The sequence below is a fragment of the Gobio gobio genome (genome assembly GCF_949357685.1).
Source record: "Gobio gobio genome assembly, chromosome: 12".
NCBI classification, from domain to species: domain Eukaryota; kingdom Metazoa; phylum Chordata; class Actinopteri; order Cypriniformes; family Gobionidae; genus Gobio; species Gobio gobio.
The window spans coordinates 19,722,138-19,747,281 of record NC_137105.1 but is presented as its reverse complement, the minus strand read 5'-3'; the positions used below and the strand labels follow the sequence as shown (position 1 = coordinate 19,747,281).

Genomic DNA, 25,144 nt, shown 5'->3' with positions numbered 1-25,144 from the left:
TGCAGGCCTGGTGAGCATAAAATACTTCTTTAAAAAGCATTAAAATGTACTGATCCCAAACCTTTGAACAGTTGTGTATTTATAGGCATAAGTACATACATAAAATGTATTAAATATTTGTTTTTTAATAATTAAGATAAATTATTTAGGTTAAATTAATTCTAAAGACTCACCCTTAAGTCATCCCAATTCCCATTTTTTCCCCATTGTAACAATGTCAAAACTGCTCTTTCTCATACAATGAAAAAGGATTATGACCTAGACTACCTTATCTTAAAAAAATATATATTATATATATATATATATATATATATATATATATATATATATATATATATATATATATATATATATATATATATATATATAGGTGCATGACGCCCTTGGACACGCACACACAGAAATATACTATAAAAAGATAGAACACAGAACAAGTAAAGCAACATAATAAAAAACAATTCAAACAAACACACAGAAGGACAGACAAATGTTCATGCATGCTTACAGCATGTATGATGTCAACTATCCACAAAGGCTTAGCATTGATTCAAACTTTAGATCCAGTCATTCAAGACTAATCAACTACAAGCCCAAAGGAAGAAAAACTGAAGCAGAAGAGAATTTGTAGATTAAAGGAATCAATTTCAGCCTTGTGGACAGAAGAAGCCAGATTCTACAACTCAATTAGGTTCATTATCAGATGATAATTAATCATTATCATGTTCTCAAAACACAATGACAGAAAGAAAAAGAGACCTACTTTCACCAAACACATCTGAACAAATGAAAAAGGACAGAGGAGATCTATCCAACCATCCCCAGCTAAACCTACTTCAGAAATTAGACACCAAAGACCCTCCTTCATCTCAACAAAACATGATTTACACTAAGGAATCTACTGCAGCCCTAAAATGCAGGGTCAGTGCGCATGTATTTAGATGCATGTAAGTGTATGTAAGTGTGTGCGTGTGTGTTTTGGAGGAAGGAAGAAGCAGGGCGAAATCAGTCTGGGTGAGTAAAGTTAGTACACATGAATGTAAGCAAGGGAAGCTCATTTGCATTATGGTTTGGGGTTGATGGGGTGCCTTTACCCGTGCCAGCGCCTCCTCCACTGTGATCATCTTCTCTTTGACCATCATCATCAGCTGGATCCGTTCCTCATCACTCATGGTGATCTCACTGGCCACATAGCCAATGTCCTCTCCTGCCGGGTCAAAGGTCAAAAGTGAGTAACAAGAAGAAGGGAAACTCCAGGGCAAGTCAGTTCATTCAGTAACCATCATATTGTTTATGTAGGTAATCTGTTTGTTTCAAAAACATCTCAAATCAGCAATATTATCTGATAACAGTGCCGCCACAAATTCATTTTCGTAGACAAAATGTAGTTCTCATTTTAGAGTAAACAAACACTAACAAAAACTGACTTTTTAAGTGATGGAACTACAGCTGCCATATTTAGAGTTATTATTTCTTCCATTTGTATTTCTATGGAATAAAAATGAACAAAATGGATAGTTGTAAGGAAGGAAACATGAGAAAACAGAGTTTGTTTTTATTACCTTTTGACGTTTGCCTTGTGACCCCCTTCTGTGATTTTCGGAAGTTCTGCCAGAAGGATTTGTTTTTCTTCTTGTTGTCCCATTTCCCTGTAAGAAAATAGTGGAGAAAGCCATCAAGAACGTAAAATAATTTACATCTATTATCTAGCATCTATATGTCTGCAACAGTTGTATAGTTTTCATAATGAGAAACCAACCTGAACCATCCTCAGAGCTGGATTTGTGCAGAGGAATTCTGTTGAAAAAATATGAAAAAGATAGTTGTTAAGATGTGTTTAATAAAACACTTGAACATCTCATCACTGAACATTTCTTATATCAGATATGCCCTTATCAGGTAGTATGCATGTATGTGTGGAGGCTGGATTTGTGTAAACCAAATGCAGAGTGATTAATAGAGCCAGCAGAGGGCAGTGTTGTGCTATTCACAGAGCACATGTCAGGCTCCTGAGGCTCACAGGGCACAGATGAGACGCTCCTGAGATGCAGTGAAACGAGACAAGAAAGAAAGACAGGAGAGAGAGAGAGAGAGAGAGAGAGAGAGAGAGAGAGAGAGAGAGAGAGAGAGAGAGAGAGAGAGAGAGAGAGAGAGAGAGAGAGAGAGAGAGAGAGAGAGAGAGAGAGAGAGAGAGAGAGAGAGAGAGAGAGAGAGAGAGAGAGAGAGAGAGAGAGAGAGAGAGAGAGAGAGAGAGAGAGAGAGAGAGAGAGAGAGAGAGAGAGAACGACAGCCACCACAGGACAGACACTGCCTGTTTATATTTCCACTCCGCTCCTCTAGGGCACAGTGCCCTTGGAAAATACCAAAATAACGAAAATCTAACACAAACAGACAAGCACTCTTTTACGGAGTCAATGGACAAACATACAGCTCTAAGATTCCACAGATATCATATTGATACTGACAGAACATATTTGGTCTATTTAGATCCTAGGCCATTTGAGGCAAACAGTGATGATGTTTTTTGTGAGCTAAGACTACCTGGAAAATGACAGTTCTGCAGTAGCAGTGTATGGAAGCAACAGAACAAAAGTTTCTCTCATAATTCGGAGGAAAAATAAGAATTGCGAGATAAAAACATTTGTCTTCCTCAGAATTACGTTTATATCCTGCAATTCTGACTTCTTTCCCTCAGAATTGTGATGTAAACTCGCAATTGCGAGAGAAAAAAAAAACTACTATAGAATGGTGAAATAAAAATGGTATACGTTTAAATGTTATCTATGTAAAATGTTATAGGTTAACATATTTCATGCTGTAACTGTAGGGCTAATGTCACCTCTGAACTGCATTTGTGAATAATATATAGACCTATTGTTTCCATCAAATTCATGCTTTAATTGTAGACAGTGCTAGGTAGATTACTTACAATCTGTAATCAATAGTGGCTGTATAATTAAGCTATAGTATTTTTTAGAAAGTAAAATTTAAAAGATAAAATTTGGAGAATTAGAGAGATGATCAATGATTAGGGAATCATTGAATTAAGAATAATTTACTGCTATTCTGTGAATAAGTCATAATTTAATCAATAAAAAGTAACTGTAGTCCGATTACTTCATGTGATGGCAAAATATCTTTACTTTCACTTTTGATACATTTTGTGTCCTTGCTGAATAAAAGTTTTAGTTTCTTTTCAGTTATTAAATAAATATAAAATAAATACATAAAACAATCCAAAACCTTTGGAAAAGCATGTTTTAAAAAATTATAGCCCGATATAAAAATAAAATATCAAGTGTTTAATTCCAATTAACCATGTGACATGGATCATGTTGACTTTGTCATACGGTCAGTTGTAAAATGTTGTGTGAAACAGGGCCATGTGTTAACTGCCAATGAGAGGAAACATCTGAACTGAATTGACTGTCAACAGAACCCAAAAACACAGAGGAGAAGAAAACATTCCGTCTCAAATGTGTTTGTTCTGCAGATGAGAACATGAGCACAAGTATGCAAGTGCATGTGTGGTTTTCTCATCTGAGTGGATTCTTGCTCATCCTTGGTTAAAGAAAACAATCTCAGCCTAGTCTGCACTAAAGTAAACAGTGAAAGTCATATAAGCATACACTAACACACACTTTTGTGAACCTATGCACTCTTGTCTGGTTTTCTCCACAGGAAGACAGTGTTTTTGCTAGTCACTTGTGCTTAAATCCTCACTGGGGCACGCGTATCTGCTTTTCATCTGTTGTCCATGTGTCCAAAATACATCCATAACATTCTTACTGCTTAAGCTATCAGTATCTACACACACTCAAGAGGGCAGTGTGTGTGTAGTGTCAGGTCAGACAATACATGACATTACAAGGACAGTGAAAATGTTGTGTTGAAAAGATTTCTGCATATTTCAGGATGTCCAGTCCATCGCACTCTGACCAAATAAAGACGTCAGCACTGTTCTTTTACCCAAGTGACACAGGGCATGATGGAGGCCTCCCTGAATTATCATATCATTATGCTGCCATGGAAACACAAACTTTCTCTGTTTAACCTCTCATTCACCCCGCACATAATCCAAAGGGAGTCTCCTGCTTGTATGCTAACTGCATCCCATGCTAAAAGGCCCTATTGAAGAGCAGCTCAGTAAATTAGGCTCCATTCAGGAGTTCTGCTACTGACAGTTGTATGTGTGCGAGTGCTGTGTGACCAGCATACAATAAAAGCGTGTTACAGTCCGTTTCACAGAGTGCCTTGTGTTTTTACTAGTGTGTGTCTAGTAGAATATAAGCCTTTAAAGCTGCATTCCTTCACTGCGAGTAACGGTCATGTCCACTATCTCTGAAACAGAGGAACCCCTGGCTTGCTGAGATTGTTATTCAGAGAATGTGATGGAAGAACATTTCACACAGGAATATTTGCACTCAACACTCCACACACTCAATATAATATGAGGCATGTTTGGGATTGACAACCGTATTTACTAACAGACGCAACTCAAATTAACAGGTCTAGACTGAATATCGTCTGTATGAAAAGGTAACCAAAGTCAAAAGACAATAACTATAACTTGAGGATTGTTTTCTGCTGGTGTGAATTAGCCATCTTTTTTGCATGATTGGAAAAGATCAGAAAATGGCCTTTCAGAGTGTGAGATCAGCCATATTACTGTGCCAACATGTCCTCACTATTGAATTAAGAGGAACATCATGTTGTTCTCATCAGTGATAGATCACTAAAGTGATGTATGTTCACTGCTCTTTCAGAGCTAGGAGTGGGCTGACTTCCTTTTTCCTCTCGTCAAACTGCTGATGAAGAAGGAACACTTCTATCCCAGGGTGCACCTGGTGTCCTGCGATTGGTTGGTTTGCTTCCTTACACCTGGCGTTTGAGTTCAGAACACGTATACGATCAAGCACAAAAACACATACAAAGATCGCAAAGGAAGTGTCCAGGAAATGACCTTCACTAGAGGTCATGGTAAATGGAGCTTGAGGGATTTCCTTAAAGCCACACACACAGTCACTGTATTCGGTTACGTTTCTACCACCTTATATGAGTGGAAAAATGTAATTCAGTAAAAAGAGATTAAAAACTACTTACAGCCATCTCGAACACTTAAAGGGATAGTTCACCCAAAAATGAAAATTCTGACGTCATTTACTCGCCCTCAAGTTGTTCCAAACCTGTATGAGTTTCTTTGTTCTGCTGAACACAAAAGAAGATATTTTGAAGAGTGTTTGTAACCAAGCAGAGAGAGCAACCATTGACTACCATAGTATTTGTTTCCCTACTATGGTTGTCAAAGGTTGCTCTATCTGCTTGGTTACAATTATTCAAAATATCTTCTTTTGTTTGCAGCAGAACAAATTTAAACAAATGTACATTAACGTTCAAAACGTTTAAGGTTCATAACACTTCTCTGCATTTATTTGATAAAAAAATACAGTAAAAAATAAGTTTTCTAATATATTTTAAATTGTAATTTATTCAAATGGAATTTTCAGCAGCCAGTCTTCAGTGTCACATAATGTCTTTACTGTCGATTCATTTAATGTGCCCTTGCTGAATAATAGAATTAATTATTTTTTAAAAAGTCTTACTGAACTTTTGAACGGTAGTGTGTAGGGGTATGACGAGATCTCGTGCCACGATATCTCGCGAGCAAAGATCGAAAAGCTGTCTCGTGATGTAGCCATGACAGAGTGTGAGGGTGAAATTAGCATAAAATATGCCACCGCTATGTTTCCATTAAATCCTCCACTGTTGCTTTTAATTAAATAAAAAACATTTAATTAATTTGGATAATGGTCGCTTCAATCAGCCTGCTCTGCTCAGCCAGTGCGAGCTCAAGAGTCTAGCACAGTGCAGCAGGAATCGCAGTTCACTGATCACGTGACGAGAGTAAGGTGAGATGATTGACGGGACCATGGCGGAGGATTCATATACAATAAGGGTCTGAAAAATGTATTATCTTGTAGAACGCATGCTCAGCACCGCCATTCCCTGTACACAGAGTACATGCGATTGCAAATCGAAAGTGAAGGCAAATGAGAGCTCCCTGATTCGCGCAAATTAATCACTCAATCAGAGTTTCACCCGTAGAAAGAAGCCAATAAAACAACTTGAAAACAATGTCACTTAACATTGCATTTAGCTCAGGAAAGTTATCCAATGTTCACAGTTTGTTAGTTAGCCATACAAACACTAGAGATGAGCTTATTTACTTATAAATTTACTTATAATTTTTTTTATGGAGGCAGGTGTTTATGAAAACTACCTAATGTGCAAGTTATACAGACATTTCAGTTTTTACAATAGCCTGTCTCCCAATATCAAAGCTATCTTATGCTGGGCTGTGTAGTTGTAACCTCTTTGCACTTTGAATATTGAGAGAGTACTTTGATTATGGTTGCACATTGTTTGCACTTCATAAGACTAAGAAAAAAAAACTGTTATTTACTTTTGTGATTTATACTGTTCTTATTTCTATGTTCAATTTGTGAAAAGGAGTTGAATTTTAAAGTCACACACAGCCTCAATCAGAAGTCCTGGAAGTTTGTATACATTCGTGTACAGTAAGGTCTGAAGAGACTCGTGTGAAAGCATACAGGGGAGAAGCCAGTCAGTTCATTTTGCGCCAAAACCTTTTCCAGTGTTTGTTTATTGTTGTCTTTCAATGCATTTCAATGCATAATTTATACTCAAAGTAAAACTGAAATTACATTGCAGACTATTTTTCCAGTCCTGAATTTTGTCATTGAGGATATCTGAGGAAATACTGTGCAAAAATCTTGACTCATCTCTGTGACAAGCAGGGCGGGCGAGAGGTGTGAAAGCAGCGCGAGGCTGGTGGCGTGATTGCAGATGTTCGTCACCTATGCGCCACAATGGTCTCGATTCCTCTCACGGCTCTCGCCCACCCTGCTTGTCACGGTCTCGTTCTCATGAACCCGATCTCGTGTCCGTCTCATCTTGAGCTAAGTGTCTTGTCACACCCCTAGTAGTGTGTATTAGGAGTTAGACTCTAAACTAACACATACACATCTCTTGCACTGTCATCGGGTTCTCTGCTGTTCAGCATGAACAGCCTTTCTGGAGAACAAGGCTTCTTCCTTCTAATCATACAGACAGGAAATCGGGGTAATCTGGCAACAACTCTTTAGTTGGGTATGACACTGCGCTGTTAATATCACAGAAAACTCTTCTGAAGAATAGGATATGAAACAGGCCTACATAAAATCATATTGCGATTATTATGACAAATATTGCGAAACCAATTTGAACTTCGATATGACTTGCATCTAAAATATTGCTTCTGCTTAGACACCAAGACTGAAAGAATAAATAGGCATAAAAACTCACAGAATACTTTGGTCAAGATGAAACCGAAGTAAAGGATCTTTTCTTCCGAAAAATATTTTCTTTCTTTTCAAACAATATTTTAAAAATGAAAATTGCATGGATGAATTGTTCATAATAATATCTATAACATGCATTTAGAAAATAGGTAGGATGAATTTTAAATCACATGCCTTTAAAGGGGTTAGTTTTTGAATGGCATAAGGGTGAGTAAATGAACTATGACTTTTTCTTACGTGGAACATAAAAAAAGTTGTTTTGAGAAATGTATCAGTGCTTTTTTGTTGTTGTTTAGCTTCTTTTCATGCAATGGAAGTCAATGGGCTCCAGTATTTGGGTCCCAACGTCCATCAAAATATTTTCTTTTGTGTTCCACAGAAGAAAAAAAATCATACAGGTTTGGAACGACGTGGGTGAGAAGTGTGACAATTTTAATTTTGTGTTGATCCAAGTTCTATCAGACGATTCAAACAAACAGGTCAAAATGTTAATTTATTTTCCCATGAAGTTAAGTCATCTAATGCTGAGCTAATAAATGTTGAGTGAACAAGTTGAAAAAAAAAAAGTTGATTTTACCAGCCAAATCAAGTATCACAACTATCACAAAGCAGTCAAACCCAGCCACATGTGCATAGGACCACCGAGACACATAAATGATGAAAGATGTGTCAGCTCCATATGTTTTACATTCATCTAAGCATACTACTACTCTCCAGAGAGTGTGGATGACGGAGGCAGAATAAAATCTTCCCCATGGCACGTGGACTGCTCATCCCCACAGAAACAGACCATCAACAGGAAAGATGCATGGAGTGCACTGATGATGTGCACTGACATCATTCATTTCAAATCCTCAATTCATTTTCACAAAAACTCTGGCACTTTAAATCTGAGACGCTATATGACTAACACAGTCTCATTTAAGTCTGATCTTCTGTCTGTCTTCCTCTCTCTAATCAGAGAGTTTCATCTTAAACATCTAAGAACAATGGACGGAAGGAAGGAAGCCTGGAAGCACCAAGATGTGAAGAAGTAAAATGGAGGAATTCACACCCATTCAAACACACACACACACACTTAAACTCAGGGTAGATGGGGGATGGAGAGCAGACCATATGGTCAGCAGTCATATACAAGTCATATATGGTTTAGATCTTAAAAACTACCATGGGTCTGATTCATTAGTTTTGTTCACATTTGTAAAAATGTTTCTGCAACCAGCTACTAAAAAATACTGTGTGCATTGAGTTGCAGCTAGTTTAAATGTCCTTACTTCCTCTCAGCCTCTGGAGTAGACACCTCACTGCTGAATCCAAACGATTCCTGTGTACAAAGACAACACACACTGCAATTACACACACTGACTTTAATCAATGATGAGAAACAAATCAGTGTAATTTGAGCATGTAGTCGGCTGATTTATCACTGATGGGTCATGAATGAAAGCGTGTTGTGTTGTAACAGTGAGTTATAGTGATGACTGCAGGTGTGCAAAGGTCTGAAAGCAGATATGCACCGCATTGTGGGTTGACTGACCTGGATGTCTGAACATAGCTCGGAAGAGTTGAAACTGGTGTCTGCTTTTTCCTGGGAACACACACAAAAAAAGGAGGGTTAGGAACAAGGACACACAAATACACACAGACACACACTGCCACTAATAAAGGGCCACACGCCCATATGCCAGGAGCACGTCTTGTCATTAAGAAAGCCACACCCTCTGCCCCCTATTCACACGTCACCTGAGGTGCAGCGAACCCGCCGGTCCTGTGCAGCCGCAAAAGAGAGCGGGCAAAAACAAAAATATAAAATCAACATGTGGAACGAGTACACATGAACCCACTTCAACACCTTGCCATAGAAACAATGTAGTACAAATAAAATACAAAACTAATCAGAGGACTGGAAAGCACTGATAAACATCTTAAAGGGATGGTTCACCCAAAAAGGGAAATTACTAGGTGTATATGACATTCTTCTTTCAGACCAATACAATCAGAGTTATATTAAATAATGTCCTGGCGTTTCCAAGCTTTATAATGGCAGCTCAAAATTTGAAGTCCAAAAAAAGTGCATCCATCCTTTAAAAAGTAAAATATCTAGCTTCCGCCAGGCTGCCTTCCATATTCAACTTACGAAGTGTAACGCAGTTCAAAACGCTTACGCTACAGTCCGCTGGAAGCTAGATATTTTACTTTAAAAAGATTTTAAACATGGATATTTTTCTTCCACAAACCCATCAATTCACTTCAGAAGGCCTTTATTAACCCCCCGGAGCCGTGTGGATTACTTTTATAATGGATGGATGCACTTTTTTGAGCTTCAAATTTTGGGCTTCCATTCACTGCTATTACAAAGCTTGAAAAAGCCAGGACATTATTTAATATAACTTGGATTGTATTCGTCTGAAAGAAGAATGTCAGATACACCTAGGAGGGCTTGAGGGTGAGTAAATCATGGGGTAGTTTTCATTTTTGGGTGACCCATCCCTTTAATTTGGGTTACTCTCTTTTGGTCACATTTGTACCTACATTTGATCTAAGCTGAGCTTAAGTGTTTTTCCCCCTTTATACATGCCGACATAAATACATTGTTGTGAAAGATATGCAATTAGATAAAGAAATTTGACCTAGGATCATAAATAAATAAATAAATCTAAGTTACTGATTTCTATAATACTGACTTTAATGTGATATAGAATTTGAAAATTGTTGAGATCTTTCTCTTTTATACAATTAAAAATATAATAATTTAAACAGTTGTCAAAACATGTAATTGGATAAATACACAGCATCTTGGATAAAAAAAAATAAGGAAAAAAAAGTATGCCGTCAACTGTGTTAAGTTCAAATTGAAATATTTTTAGATGGGTAACAAGCCTGTAAATCAAGATAAACTTGCACTTCACATGCAACCTCATTGTGTAGGAATCTTATCGCCCCAAGATATTTTCTTGCTTTTTTACAGCCACACTCTTTGAAGCTACAGGTCTGGTAAGTGCCCTGACACAATGGCATAGTCGAACAGAGGTTGAGCTCTTTTTTTTTTTATTTAACTACCCTGAATTATTGTATAGCTTATCAGCCACACTAAAACAATCAGATGTGAACTAAGGGAAAATCTATTGTTTTTCCAGTACATACTCTATAATCACTGCTTACTCATTCACACTGCTCACTTCTCAAAACCAAGGCTTCTGCTCGTTCCCTGACCTCCACACATGTGAAAGTGTGGGCATCAGCAGTTTAAAAAAAATCCCCTCATCTCCACAGCATGAATTGCATTGTGCTCAATTTTGAGATTCCTTGTTTAATAAATACTAAACTTGACTTTTAGTATATCAGGATCATATCATAAAATAAAACAATAATTAACATGGGAGAATCAGAAAAGATTGCTGAATATAGTTATTAAATAGCATTATGGCAGAATGCTGACAGAGATATACTGTGTTTGGATGGAAGAGGCCCTCTAACACAACCACCTGGATCTGATCACACATGGCCTAAGGCTTACTGTCTGTGTGTGTGTGGATGGTGGACAGCACTTTGGAAAATTTGTGTCCAGACTCTCAGTTATCACAGTAGTAATCTTCAAGCCTCTTTTCGTGCAAGCGAAGCATTTTCTTTAGAGAGAAGCAATGTTTTAGGCCAGGAAGGCTGTTTGTGTGTGTTTTGTCTCTTTGCCACTCCATCCCTCTGCTTTAGCGCTCAGTGGTGTGTTGGTAAAGTCCGGAAGTTTCTAAGTAGTAAATCAGATGTTGTGCTGTAAAAGTGGATTCATCCAGAAAAAGAAAAAAAAAGTCAAACATGCAGTGGGCAAGTTGAAGTTATTCCCATATGAACACACACTGGCCAAAGTAAACACACACACACAGGTCTGTGTTCTGTATCATCAGCAGCATGGCATCACCAACTGCCCCATACCCGCTGGGCAGATGCTCGCATTGGCACACACTGAATCATCTGTACATACTGCTGCTGCCCGTGTCATCCAAAACACATATCCACACAACACGACACACAAAGAGATGCTCTGTGTCTGTGTGTACTCACTGACACAGTACTGTAAAACACACTCACAGCACGCTTAACAGCACTGATCTACACTAGACAGACACTGTACCTCTTGACATAGTTTAGTCCATGTGTGTCAATGTTTATACCACTATATATGGTATACGTCTAAGTGTAGCTAAAAGACGATCGCTTATGACTGGCTATTTAAAGTATATTGTGAGGCACAGCAGCTGGTGGTTGCTGTGATTGTCTGGTCATGACTCGATTTGGCTCTATGCATGTTGAAAATATATTAGATTTAATAGGCAGCACATTGTCACTACTGTACACATCCACATACAGATTAACAGGGTGCACAAAAAATTGCAGATTAATACACTGTAAAAAAAAATTGGGGGGAAAAATTTTGCAAATTGATCATTACATATTGGCCCAATAAATGACTTCCAAATAATTATCGCCATGCAAAAAGATGCATTGTACTAATCATAGCTTAAGGTCTTCACTCAAAATTAAAATTGTATATTTCACCGAACATATTTAATTGTGCTCAGTCAATCTATGAAGTCAAAGTGAAAAATCCATGTTGGATGAACAAGTCCTACGTCCGAAAAACGGTATACGCATGCGCAAAATGCACTTGAAGAAAACCGTTCGTGTGGAGATTTCAAATGCGGATCGCGGGAGCGGCAGCGCGAGCTGAAGACCGAAACAGACATTCCCAAGAGAATAGAGAGATATTCATCTCACAAAGACGTTGGTGAGTATTTAGCACTGAAATTATTCTCCAGAGTTTTGCTTTATGACCGGGTATGAAGTTTAAAAGACATTTTGTAGAATCACGAGTTCATGCATTCATTGGTTTCATGAGTGTGTTCTCGTTTACCACATAATTATCTAATGGTAGCCTGTAGCCAATAGTTTTATTTTCCTCATGTCTTATATGTCTAAAACAATAGGTAATAAGGAAATTAAGTCATTTGTGTGATATGTGCGGCATGCGACTGTTGAACACGGTGCGTTTGGAGTCGGCCTCTTTCAGGGCTTAACTTATTACCTTTTAATATCAAACACGTCAAGCTTGTGATTTTCTTATGTCCATTCATTCGTCTCATCCTCATTATATAATGAAGAAACTTCTGTTCTGTCTCTTGCCAGATGTGATGCAGGGGAGCTTTGTCATTAATGTTAGTTTTTATTTTTATTTGCAGGTTTTTAGCTTGCAGTGCCGTGTTTTCTTCCCCACTTTAAGACATCCTGTTATGCAGAAGACTTCTTGAATGTATTCAGAGTTTTTCCTTATTGAAAATAAGGTATTTTCACCTAAATATCCTGTGTTGGAATTTACTTGTTAATAAAGTAATGTGGTAAAATGTCAACCCTGTTGTCTGTTTCTGTATTTTGCTTAATATATTTATGTTTTTAGTCATTTTTGTCTTTTGGGACAGTGAGAAATAAACAATTGTTACTACAATTTAAAATATTTAATTGGACCAACCACACAGTTTGACTGTAAAACATTTCTCCAATTCAAAATTTTCTAGTGACTGATCACATCTAAATGTTTTAGTAAAAAAGAAAAAGAAAAATTTTGATGTGATCGGTCACTAGAAAATTTTGAATTGGAGAGGCCTGACATTTTTTACAGTGTTGATAAATTACATTTTTCCATTGGCTCAACATATTTATAATTGAGCCCATGTTAACAGACTGTTGCCACAATGGATACAATTCAATTCACAGAAATTCAATTTGGCCAATTGAAAATTTTAGATGTGACCAGTCACTAGAAAATTTTGAGTTGGGAAGATTATACATTTTTTACAGTGCAAGTAGTTGCCTATGCAGGCAGGTAGATCACTAGGTTTTGGAACAGCTATTGGTCAGAGAAAGAGATATAGATACAGAGATGCGGCAGGCTGCCACAGAAGCATTGGGGGAAATAAACTAAAAGGAGGCTAACGAGGTGTTTTACACACATTCATACAGAGTGTCTGTGTGCAGGGCAGGACACACACAGTCAGGCTGGCAGCAAAAAGGGCTGTGTGGGTGGATGTGGTCGGTCATGGGGAAAGCCTTGGCTCCTATTGCCCAATCAGGAGAGACATGTCGAGAGACAGGTAGAGAAAGTGTCCTTGTAGAACCAGACCAACCATTCCTACTGCTGTAACAAACAAAACACACACATACAACCTCACAGTGTGCGAAGCATTGTGGGGACACTATTTCATCCATGTGGTTTCTACCTGGAAATACCAGTCAGGGGAGGAAAAAAAGTTGTTTCTCATGCTTAAGTAAACGTTTTTAAAACAGGTTAGTGTAGTCTGTGCAAAGAAAGAATTGGGCAACATTGAGTTCCATATATTTGCACATCATCTGGCTTTTGGTGTGCATGTATGTGGGTTCAGACCAACAGGAGTTAAATCAAAATGCTGCAACATGCCTTTGAGTAAACATCAAGTCTGAGCTTGAGGAAGAGAGGGGGACATAAGAGCTAAAAATCATTGTCAGAGTAATGAGTTTTGAGAGCAATTATGGAATTAGCTTGTTGAAGTAGAACTCCCTCAAACCTTATCAACCTCAATTTACTTATGTGTGAAATAACCCGCAGAGCTGTGGAATAACCTGCAGAAGAAATGCTTCTAAGTAGCACATTCATTTATACATATGCATACATATATACACCTATGTATGTATGTATGCATATATACACACACATATACACATATATACATATATATATATATATATATATATATACACACACACACGTATACATATACATATATATACACACATATACATATATACATACACACACATATACACATACATACATATATATATATATATATATATATATATATATATATATATATATATATATAGCACTTATAAAAATAGAAACATTTCTTATCATTAATGTTGCAAACAATTGTGCTGCTTAATATTTTTGTCAAAAAACCTGATACATTTCAGGATTATTTTATGAATAGAAAGTTGAAAATAACAGCATTTATTTGAAATATAAATTTAATGCGAAAGTCTTTACTGTCAGTTTTGATAAATTTAATGTGCCCTTGCTGAATAAAAGGTACTAATCTCAAACTTTTGAACAGTGTGAATAGTATATGTATATGTATATATGTATATATGTATATGTATATGTATATGTATATGTATATGTATAGCTGGTATATATGTTACCAGCAATATGTGAAAAGCAGGCATTGTATAGAATGCCAAGGGAATATATAGAATGCGTGCAGTTTTTGGGGAAAGAATGAAATGTGTGGTTTTTGCGATTATGTTGCATACTTTTCCTAGGCATTCTATACATTACCTTAGGTATTATACAGAATGACAAGCACACTCTGGGCAAAGTATCAAAATGCGCATTTACTGGCATTGGACGTTCTTACCAGAAAAACACGAAAGCAGAAGTGGCGTTAAGCTACTTGTGGCAGCAAGGAAGGCTAGAATGGCATTTTGAATGGCACTACACTTTCTTCCTGTTCCGACATCATGACACGGCAACCGTCCAGGAACGATAGGTACAAGCCTCTGCGGCGGAAGTGGAAGCCAACGTGTTTCACTACCGGCACAACCACCGCCGAATAAAGACCCAAAGCGCGAGTAGCAGGAGCATTCTACACTCTGCCGGCTGGCCCTTTGGCATTGTATAGAATGCCTAGGAAATGTGTGAAATATAAACCATTTCATACTTTGCCTACAAACTTCGGGCATTCGATATATTCCCTAGGCATTCTACACAATGACAGATTTCACACACTGCCGGTAACATATATAAATGATTATTATTATATTAAATAATATTAGTAAATAAAATATATGAATACTTTAATAATTATAAATAACTTTTTAAAAAGACGGATAGGTTCAGTATAACTGTTATTAGGTGGTAGTGTTGCTAAATACATTGTTCAAATGGGTAACTTAACTGTTGCATGATTTCTTAAGGTACAGAATACAGATGTATTAAGATTATGCCATAACTGATAAGAACAGATGACAATTAAATCATTAAATCGCGTCAACGGTTAATGTCTCAAGTTTAAATCTACCAAGAGAAACATTCAGCCTGATATTTTCTGTTATTATTCCACCTTCACAACTGATGTTCAAGCTAAGAGCCAACACACACTGCTTTCCACAGCATAGTTGTGTGGCTAATAGAGACTATCTGTCTGGCAAATGGAATAAAGGATAGTGTCTCTGTAGGAACGGCTAAAAAGAGAGATGGCGAAATAGCAGCATAGTTAGTTTGTTCTGTGTAAAATGGGGGTTTATCCATTCAACACATTCAGTAGAGGATGTTTTCTTAACTCATTGTCATCAGGGTAGCTCTTATAAAAGCAGACCGAGATGGAGAGGAAGAGTGCTGAGCAAATGTGGAAGCCCAAACCCGTCCTGTCAGCTCTGTTGCGATATCTGAGGAAACGAAACCGATATCAAACCTCAAAATCGAACTTGGGAATGTCTAGAGCATTTGAAAATGCCTCAGACTAAACCAGAGAATAGAAACAGAGAAGAGAAAGTAACAAACAGATTTAAATAGCACATGGACTTCACCTCTGTCAGAAAGGAAGAAGCTGGCAGTGAAGGGGAAAACATGGGCCTCATTTGATGCTGTTCAGGATACAAGTCCTTCACTGTGGATTCCTGCATGTGCTCAGAGATTCATTCTGTCTAAGTATGAATAGACCACAACATTCGTGCCTCACTCACAATAGCATTCAGTGTTGCCTCTGGTTAAAACCAGTGACCTTTCCCCTCTTTTGGGTTGAGGGGCGAAAGCGAGGGCCCATTGCCAGCTTGGCCTCTAATACAGGGTTACGTGCCTTTGGGAGAGAGGTTAGTTGGGTGACAGTGTTTATGGAAATTAGTGAGAGGATATGAGGAGGAAGAAAAAGAACCAGAAAGAACAGAGAAATGACTGAAAGACAACAACAGGCAGTAATAGCATTTTGACTTTTTGAAGTGTCAAAAATGTTAAAAGGTCACATAAACGTCACGTCTCTCGAGGCAAAGCTGAAATATCAAGCCATTAATATGGCCTTTAAAATACCTATCAGGAAGAGGATAAATCACCTGTTACTGCCCCCAGACTGGACAGCAGCCACACTGGTCTAACACAATGAGTCTACCCTTTCTTTTTCACAACTTCTATTTTTTCCCAATGGATTTAGCACAGACATAGTGTCATTGTAGGCTTGGAGCTGTGTGTACATATGAAAAAAAATTAATAAAATAATAATAATAATACATAAATAAATACAGCATATATGTTTGGAACTGGAAGGAGGAAGGACGTTGAGTTTCCAAATTCATCCGCATTACTAAACAAAACTTGTGTAGAGCCCCAAAACAAGCATGTTTTTCTTTCACATGGAATGCAAAACACCTCCCAAAAAAGTTCCCACCGTTATCCATATCATCCCTCTTCCCATTAACCGAATCTCCCACCAGCCAGCAGCTACTCCAATGTCCCCATTTCCTTTCCACGACACAGTCGAGAATGATGACCTACTTGGCCCACTTGACACTTCCTCCGGCCCCATTAGCCTCGGACTAAAGCCTCTTTTGACAGACAACACCCTCTGTTCGGGATTTAATCGCAACGTCCTTTGATACATCATTCACAAAGTCCGAATGTGGAGACCTATTTTTGAACTCAATTCATTATGAGATCAGATGCCCTTATCTTATTATCTTGAGCCTTTGTTGGCGGTTATCTTAAGTTTGTGCTAATTAAAGGGGCAGAGATATGGTATTAAAGTAAAGATAAAATTAAATAGCAGCAATTGAATAATAGAAGAACCATATTCATAAAGCCCACACTGAAAGAACACTAGCACTGAAGAGACATGAATCATGAATACTAAATAAACACAGCTGAATCCCACAGTGCTGATTAAGGTGGGACGGTACAGCCAGGTTTTTTGCTGTGCTCAGCCGTGTATCAACCAGCTTTAGCTTTGGTAAGATTTACACAGGGCAGGGTGTGGAGCCGGAAAACTGGATTAGACAAGATGATGATTAAAACAGAGTAAATAATGTATAAAGGAAGAGTTCACCTAAAAATGATAATTCTGTCATAGTTCAAAAATCATTTCAAACCCATGTTACTTTTTAGTGGAACACAAAAGCAGAAATATTTGAACTTTTACTTAGCTTTTTCCATATAACAGTAAAAAATTAAATAAGTGAATGCTGTCACAATTCCTCAACTTAATTTGAGTAGTCCATTTTTTAAAAATCCTTGATTGCAATTTGTCCATGCTGATTAGCCGGCAAAATACCGGAAGTGGCGCATTCCACAGACAAGAATCCATGAACCACATTATTAGACCACTTTCAAAGGCTGCACGATACATTAAAACCATCTAAAAATCATAGCATAGCGCTTTAACTGCTGTTGTGAAATCACAAAGGCTGTGATTTGGTTGAATATAGGTTTCAGTGAAGAGCAATTCTTTATTTACATGCGTGCAGGTTACACGTTTCTCAGAGCTTCTCCAGAGTAAATTCGGCTTCACACAAACTCAGTCTCTGCATGTGCTATTTGTTTGGCTTTCCAAAAACGTGCTTTTGGGAGCGCATAAAGTCTGACACGCTTTGTGTTTCACGCGAAGTGCATTATTTAAATGCAGGGAACGTTTTTCAGCAGCTCGGCTAACAAACTCCATCTCTGCATATGCTGCGAGTTTGGGTTTCTGGGTATGCAACATGTTCATTGCGTTTAAATTATTATTATTTCTTTTAAATAAGAATCGGTTGTTTTGGGATGTTAAGGGAATGTGAATTCTATATAAGTAATAGTGATTTGGTGTGGTGATTCTGGACACAGTGCGCAGTGGAATTATGTATCATTCATTCTAGAATTTTGAGATAAAATCCATCCAACACAATAGCGTACCTAATGTTATTCAAACCTTGAGAATGACTGGTTCCTGTCTGAGGCCAGTACCACAGCTGAGCATGACTTTCAGAATGTTTTCTTTCTTTTTCTCAAAATCCCCTCACTGGACTGTGCCAACCCCAGCTGCATGTCATAATGAGTCCGACGGTTTCTTAGCAACCCTGGGTGGCCCACTACCCTACATCCCTGAGAACATAGACGCTTTGAGATGCAGACGAGAAATGCAGAGCACTGACAGAACCGCAGACAATCCAAACACATATGGAGAGAGGGCAGGGGGTGAACACATTTGTCTTCATTTTGTAATGGTTTAAGACAAGCGTTTCCTTCTATCAGCTCATAGGTTTACAATGGCCATTCTGTAAGACCAAGTGATGAAAGAAATAATTGAATTTTGTTATTAGCTATGCTTGTGGTTCATTGTCCCTAGAAAATAGATGGAGCGGAAACTATTGCGCTGGTATATGACTAAAACAACTGTTACTGCAATAGCACGCATGCCATACAGTGGTAATACCTTTATCGTTAACATTTCCTTAATTATTAAGGCCAGACTCAAGTGTATAAAAATATTAAAAGAAATCAAGAAGTATAAAACATATCATTTGAACTTAAGAATTAAAATGAAATGCTACTTGGAAAGCATCAACATAACGTCTGCAGAAAATGTTTCAGTACATTAAGATCGTCTTTTTTATGTTGCACTGGTCAATATGGAAGTCAGTTGATCATGTGACCTCAATGGCAGCCCTCATGAGGTTACCACTCCATGTCAACAAACAGCTTTTATTAGTGCTACTGATATGACTGGAGTCTTCATCTCATTAACATTTATCAAAAGTGTTTTTAAGGGTAAAACTTTTTGAAAGAGGAGAGAAAAATGACTGCGAGCACAGCTTTAATACTTGCAAATTCCACCTGACCTGAAAACGTGTTTCAGTGTGCTAATGACTGCCATATAAACTCATCTGGCTCCAAATGCTGAGGGAGTAAACATGCCCAGATGAATTAAATCCATGGTGAAAGTATGTAAACAATCCTTCGAATTATTTAGTGACACAGATTTAATGGAATTGTTGGTCATTCTACAAAACAAACATCCACAGCTGCAGAAATGCGGGTGTACAATTAAGACTGAAATGTGCAGTAAACCTTTTAGGCTGAACGTACCATGTCTAGCTCTTGAGTGACTTGCCGCTTGCGTAGTTCCTCCATCCGATCGCTGACGTCGCTGAAGTATGTGTTGTAGTACTCCGAGTGCTCCTGTGCCAGGTCATCTATATTACCCAGAGAGCCATCCTGCACAAACAGAGATGCAAGGTGAGAAGCTTTGATGGCTTTCCATTTCAAATCGGAAATTTAGAATTTTAAATCACATGCTTTGCAAATCTCTCATTATTACGCCTCCCTCCCTCCCACAGTCTCAGAAACAAACAAACACAGGGAGCTGTAGGGGAGCTTCATTAAAAACCTGTCACTGGAAAGTGATTTTAATTAGGATCGCAAGAACGGCGCCAGCCAAAAAGGACTTGACGCGCACAGAACACATTGCACACATCTGCTGCGACAAGAAGCAAACAGTCACACACAAACATACCAACTAAACATCTAGCCCTCACATTCCATTATTTTCACTCCACATACAATACTCTGGGCTGAGACCACAGGATTTTTGCAGGGCTTTGTGAATTTGTGGGGATATAATTTCCATGATATTGGTCGTCTGTTTGTTGAGATGAGTTTCTTGTGCTAAATATATGGGCCAAGGACAGCCCAATCCCAAAGTATTCAATAATGGTACACATTGTATGCTATAATAAAAAAAATTAAAATAATAATAATATTAAATATATATATAAAAAAAATGTAATTGGTTTTATATACTAATTATTTAATGTAATGTTAAATCCAATAACATTTTTACAGCAAAGCTTTTTTGGAAAGAAAATAAGATTTAATAAAAATAAAGTTTTATTATTTTTTTGTGGTGGGGCGAGAAAACTTTTACAAGGCGAGCATAAAAAGTTATTACGCCCTGGTAGCATTTTATGTGCAACGCGTATTTAAAAACTCAACACACACACACACACACACGCACGCAGAAACCCTCTCTTACTGACCAGCCCTTATGACCTTCTCTGACATTTGTAGCTTGTAGTCTTGTTGTGAGTGCAGATATCAATTGTGGTGCTGCCTGGCTCTGGCGTCAGCGTGTGGGTGCATTCTATTTTTCTACAAGCTCGTGACACACACGTAACAGCAAATTACCTCAGACTACTGCAAAAAAGCACATACAACAGGAAGGTCCTTCACTCAAAACCAGAGATTAGCTTCTTTAGAAAACAATTAATACCCCAGCAGCTGCAGGTGGCATAGTTTCTTTTCCTAAATGAAAGAGTTTAATACATTTAAGACCAAGTTTGTTGTATCTCAGTTCTAGGCTAGGCTGGATCTCTCCTGCTGCTGTACTAGATGCCCTTTTAAAGTCCTTTTGAATGAAAAGTAAAGCACAAAGGACTTCTTCCTGCTTAGGACCATGCTGACAAACACACACATCCTGTCATTGTGTGTATGGGCAAGAGCTAGGCAAACTACGGGCCTCACACACTTTTTGGTAAAATTGTCATGTACAGACATGGAATTTTCCACTAAAAATAAAAGCTATAAGACTAGTGCTGAAAAAATGAATAATATAACAGGATTAAAAGGTAAAATTGTTCTTTGCTCTTCACAAAATGTTGCTTAACCGATCCGTTCCAATAAAACTCCAAAACAGATGATCTCAGTATACTGAGACTCCCAACGGAACGCTGCTCTGTGAGAAATTCCAGCTTTTACATTCCAATCTGCTGGCCTACAGAGCACCTCCAGCTTTTAGACAAAACACAATGTGTATGTGAGATTTATGTTGTTGGATGCGCAATCAAACAATTTACGTCAAACACAGAAAATATTAGCAAAAAAAGGATCTAAAATAAGACAAAGAAAGATTGACTCACATTCTCCTTACTCTAGGATACTTCTTAAAAAGAGATAAGACTAAATAAATGAATAAAATAACCTTTACAAGAGCAACTAGGCCACAGGTTTTTTTTCTGTTGCCATTAAACAGATTTTCTCAAGTACATACTGTTGGTTGGCATGGCGAGTCTAGCAGCTTGCTGTAATAACAGGTCAGAGGCTGTGTGGAGCTCTGAGTGATGGGTGGAAGAGCCAAAACCTTCATCCATGAACATATTCCAATCTTAAAATGGACTCATAAATTTATATAATTTTATTATATAGAAAGCAAAAACACAAGCAAGAAAGAATTCAAGAATTAAAAGGGGATGTACTGAGGCAGCCACTTTTTCTTCATTTATAGGGACTGTAAACATTTCAACTACCCAAACCTGTAATTGTGTAACAACTACTAAGGAAAGATAATATATATATTTATTTATAATATATACATTGGGGGGAGTAAATTAAGACTTTTTGAGTGAAATAACCTTTTAAGACACTAACAGATTACAGGTGGTTGGCAATCAAAGGGGTCATGAACTGGCTTTTGTTTTTTTAATGTATACTGTTGTCTGAGGTCAACTTATGACGTTTGCGTGGTTTTTACATTAAAAAACATCATAATGAGTAATAGGCTATTTTTTACCCTGGTTTTGAGCCTAGCTCCTGGAATGCTCTGTTTTTATGGGCGTACCGCACTGAAGACTTGGAAGTAAACGCCACTGCTATGATTGGATAACAGTTTTGCATATTATAATGAGTTTCGACTCCCCCGTCCGTACACGTGGGGAATTGTTTTGAAAACGTGTGGAAAAACGGCCACCGGAATAATTCGCCCACATGGCTCGCAAAATGTGTTTATCAAACAAACACAATGATTTATCTCTCATACACCCGCATAAAATTGGAATGTAATTTTTTATTACTTGGCCCGCCCGATCGGTGGATATAACCGCGAACCGTGCATCACTGACACACACAAGCCAAGTACGTGCATCAGCAAAACTGCAGACAGCATATTTAAGATAGCCCGTCGGGCAGGCCGGTGATACATTTTGGTAAGCCCGACTAGAAAACACATTAATTTTTTTATTTTGGTCATATATATAAAAAAAATAAAAAGTACATTGGATAATTGTATAATATTTAGAACTTTTGAAGTGCTGGAAAAGGTGTGAAACACTTAAAAGTCCTTGAAAAGTACTTGCAATTTCACTCTCAAAATGTTGTACGAATCCTGAAACAAATAAAGTAAAAACATTTGACTATTTCTGACATAGTTACAGTTAGTGTTACTACATTAAATCCATGATGAATGTTGGTGATTTGTGGACTGAAAAGACTTCTATAACTTGTTCGTTCATGGCACAGTTTTTCTCCTGGTTTCCACAACAGCACTGGTTGATCTGATATCTATGTTTTATAACAGAATTATGCACTGAATTTGAATGCTCCTCTCAAGATCTTGCAGTAATGTTAGTAATACTGCGCTGTGTAGTAACGCGTCATGATCGAGAATGGCCCGCGAGTAAACCTGTTCCGACCATGAGCCATAGACTGCGCTGTGCTGTCAAATATTGGTCCAAAAACTGTCAGCTCAAAAGAGAAGCGCGGTTTAGTTTAGTTTGTCATTGATGTTTTTTATATGCAACAGAAATGGCAGCTCTTATCAGTTGGGCAACGTAGTGCAACCTCTAGCAAAATTGTGTTCAGATGTGTTCAAGAACTTGCAACTGCCTTGGTGGAAGAGAGGGGCAACATCTCACAGCAAGAACTGGCCAATCTGGTGCAGTCAATGAGAATGAGATGCACTGTAGTACTTAAAGCAGTGACATTTGTTTAGTTTATGTTTCAGTTGCTGAATCATTATGTTTAAACAAATATTAACATGTTAAGAAATTTGCTGAAAAAAAAAAAAAAAAACTTTAGCTTTTTTTCCTGAATTTATTTCCTGGGAAAAAAACCCCATCTATATTCAGTCTACCTTCGGAGTGGAACGGAGCCTGTCAGCCATGAGAGCAGCAGTGGCCCTTGATCTGAATTAGTTCAGTTCCATCTGTACAGCACATGCCTTCTATATTCTTATCATTCCACACATTCCAGGCCTCCAGTGAGGTAATGCTGGACTCCTTTACTCTTAAAGTGAGTGAGTGTGGGTCTGCTGCTTCCAGCTGGGCATTTAACTGAAGGACTAATTCAAAGCTCATGCCTCATCTGTCTGTATCTGTAAGAGGATGTAGAGGACCGAAAAATGCTTGCCTCTCACTTGAACGTAGCTCCACATGAGCTGAGAGCTCTAAAAAAGAAGAGAGGGAATGAGTCTTATTGAGATTACATGAATCACTGTTTGAGCACAAACAGCACCACCCAAACTCTGCTGTCCAGCCCAAAAAGCCAAACATATAAAGCTCACAAATCTTTGACTGTAACTGGAGCTCTATGGTGGACCAAACACAAACTAATGCAGCAGACCTCTTCATACAGTTAGAAGATACTATACTAACCTTAAATTACAGAGTGTTGCCGTTTTACTGTCCTCAGCCAGTAATGTATATCTATCTGATCTACCTCTATTAAAGTTGGTTAGACACAAAAAAAGAATTAGAAAAAAAAAAAAAACTTTTTTGGACTGGAACGTGTTTGACAAGAGGAACGTGACATTTATTCACTTGATGTGGAAAAAAAAAAAAATAATTATCTTATATATATATATATATATATATTTTTTTTTTTTTTTTTAAATGTTAAGCTGCAACTGTACAGACTGTTGTAAAGCTCCTCAAACCTTGGCTCCTAGCAGGTGTAGCCCACCAGCTCCTTTGTTTATGAAGTCCATCTGGAACTACACTCATTGGTTGATATTATTATTAATCATTACTAAAATGTTTGCTCTTTTGGGTTGACTTTAGTTGGTAAAAGGAAGTGAGATATCCATCACTGTGGCACAAAACAGGAGACTACACTTCAGTTCTACAGCCCCTAAATTTTTTTTTTTTTTTAATCACTGTTGACTTCTCAAAAGTATACATCATCTAATTACCGTTTAGTTCTCAAGAATCTGCTAACTTCAACACTACCCGAGGTCCTGAGCCACCCACAACATGGACCAAACTCAACACGTTGTGTAATGATTTGCAACTACATTCTTTCTCAAGAATGTTTATTTCCAGGACAGGCACAGAAAGGAGAGGAACGGGTCACAGGGACTGGAAGAGAAACAGATCCCATTTAAAGCAATAGACAATGAACATTTTACAATAAAATGCATCAAATATGAGAAACTGTTCACAGAAGCCAACCACAAATTCACACTTCCCTCAGATGAAACAGCAGCCATTGAGCAAAGCCACGAAGCTTTGATGTGGCCATTGTGCCGTGAGACAAATATAATGTTATGCCATATGCGAAAAAGAAGAAAAAAAACAAGGAAAGAAAACAGTGATTGAGCAAAATACAGAGAACGATAAACAAAAAAAAGAAGGATGAGATGATGCATTTTCCTCCGACAGCAGTCAACTCGTGCAAATCAATTAACCTACATTCCTTTCATTTGCTCAGCCCACCTGCTCAGAAACAGCTTTATGGGACACAAAGGTCCTCAGAGGGTAAAGACATATTTGATTACCCTTCTACACAACTGAGGGAGGAAGAAAAATCGTAACCAACTCCAACATGCAAAAACATGCAAGATCAGGCTATTTCCCCTGCTGACTCTCTTACTGAGAGAGGAAACATTTTTTTAGGAAAACCCTTTCATTCTTCACTGGCCTAAAACAAAACATCTCAAACGCATTCATACAGAGAATCCAGTGTGAAATGA

General features: G+C 37.8%; 1 protein-coding gene across 7 annotated transcripts in view; it reads right to left on the bottom strand.

Annotated features, from left to right (window-relative positions):
* Positions 1-25,144, bottom strand: part of sash1a (SAM and SH3 domain containing 1a) — a 288,936-nt gene that overhangs the window by 23,701 nt on the left and 240,091 nt on the right. For all 7 annotated transcript variants that reach the window (XM_079831781.1, XM_079831782.1, XM_079831784.1 and 4 more), the window contains 6 exons: positions 19,492-19,620; positions 8,896-8,946; positions 8,633-8,682; positions 1,757-1,794; positions 1,560-1,646; positions 1,092-1,204 (listed from right to left, as the gene is read on the bottom strand). In XM_079831781.1, the coding sequence (XP_079687907.1) occupies positions 1,092-1,204; positions 1,560-1,646; positions 1,757-1,794; positions 8,633-8,682; positions 8,896-8,946; positions 19,492-19,620 (468 nt within the window). The remainder of the gene's footprint in view (positions 1-1,091; positions 1,205-1,559; positions 1,647-1,756; positions 1,795-8,632; positions 8,683-8,895; positions 8,947-19,491; positions 19,621-25,144) is intronic.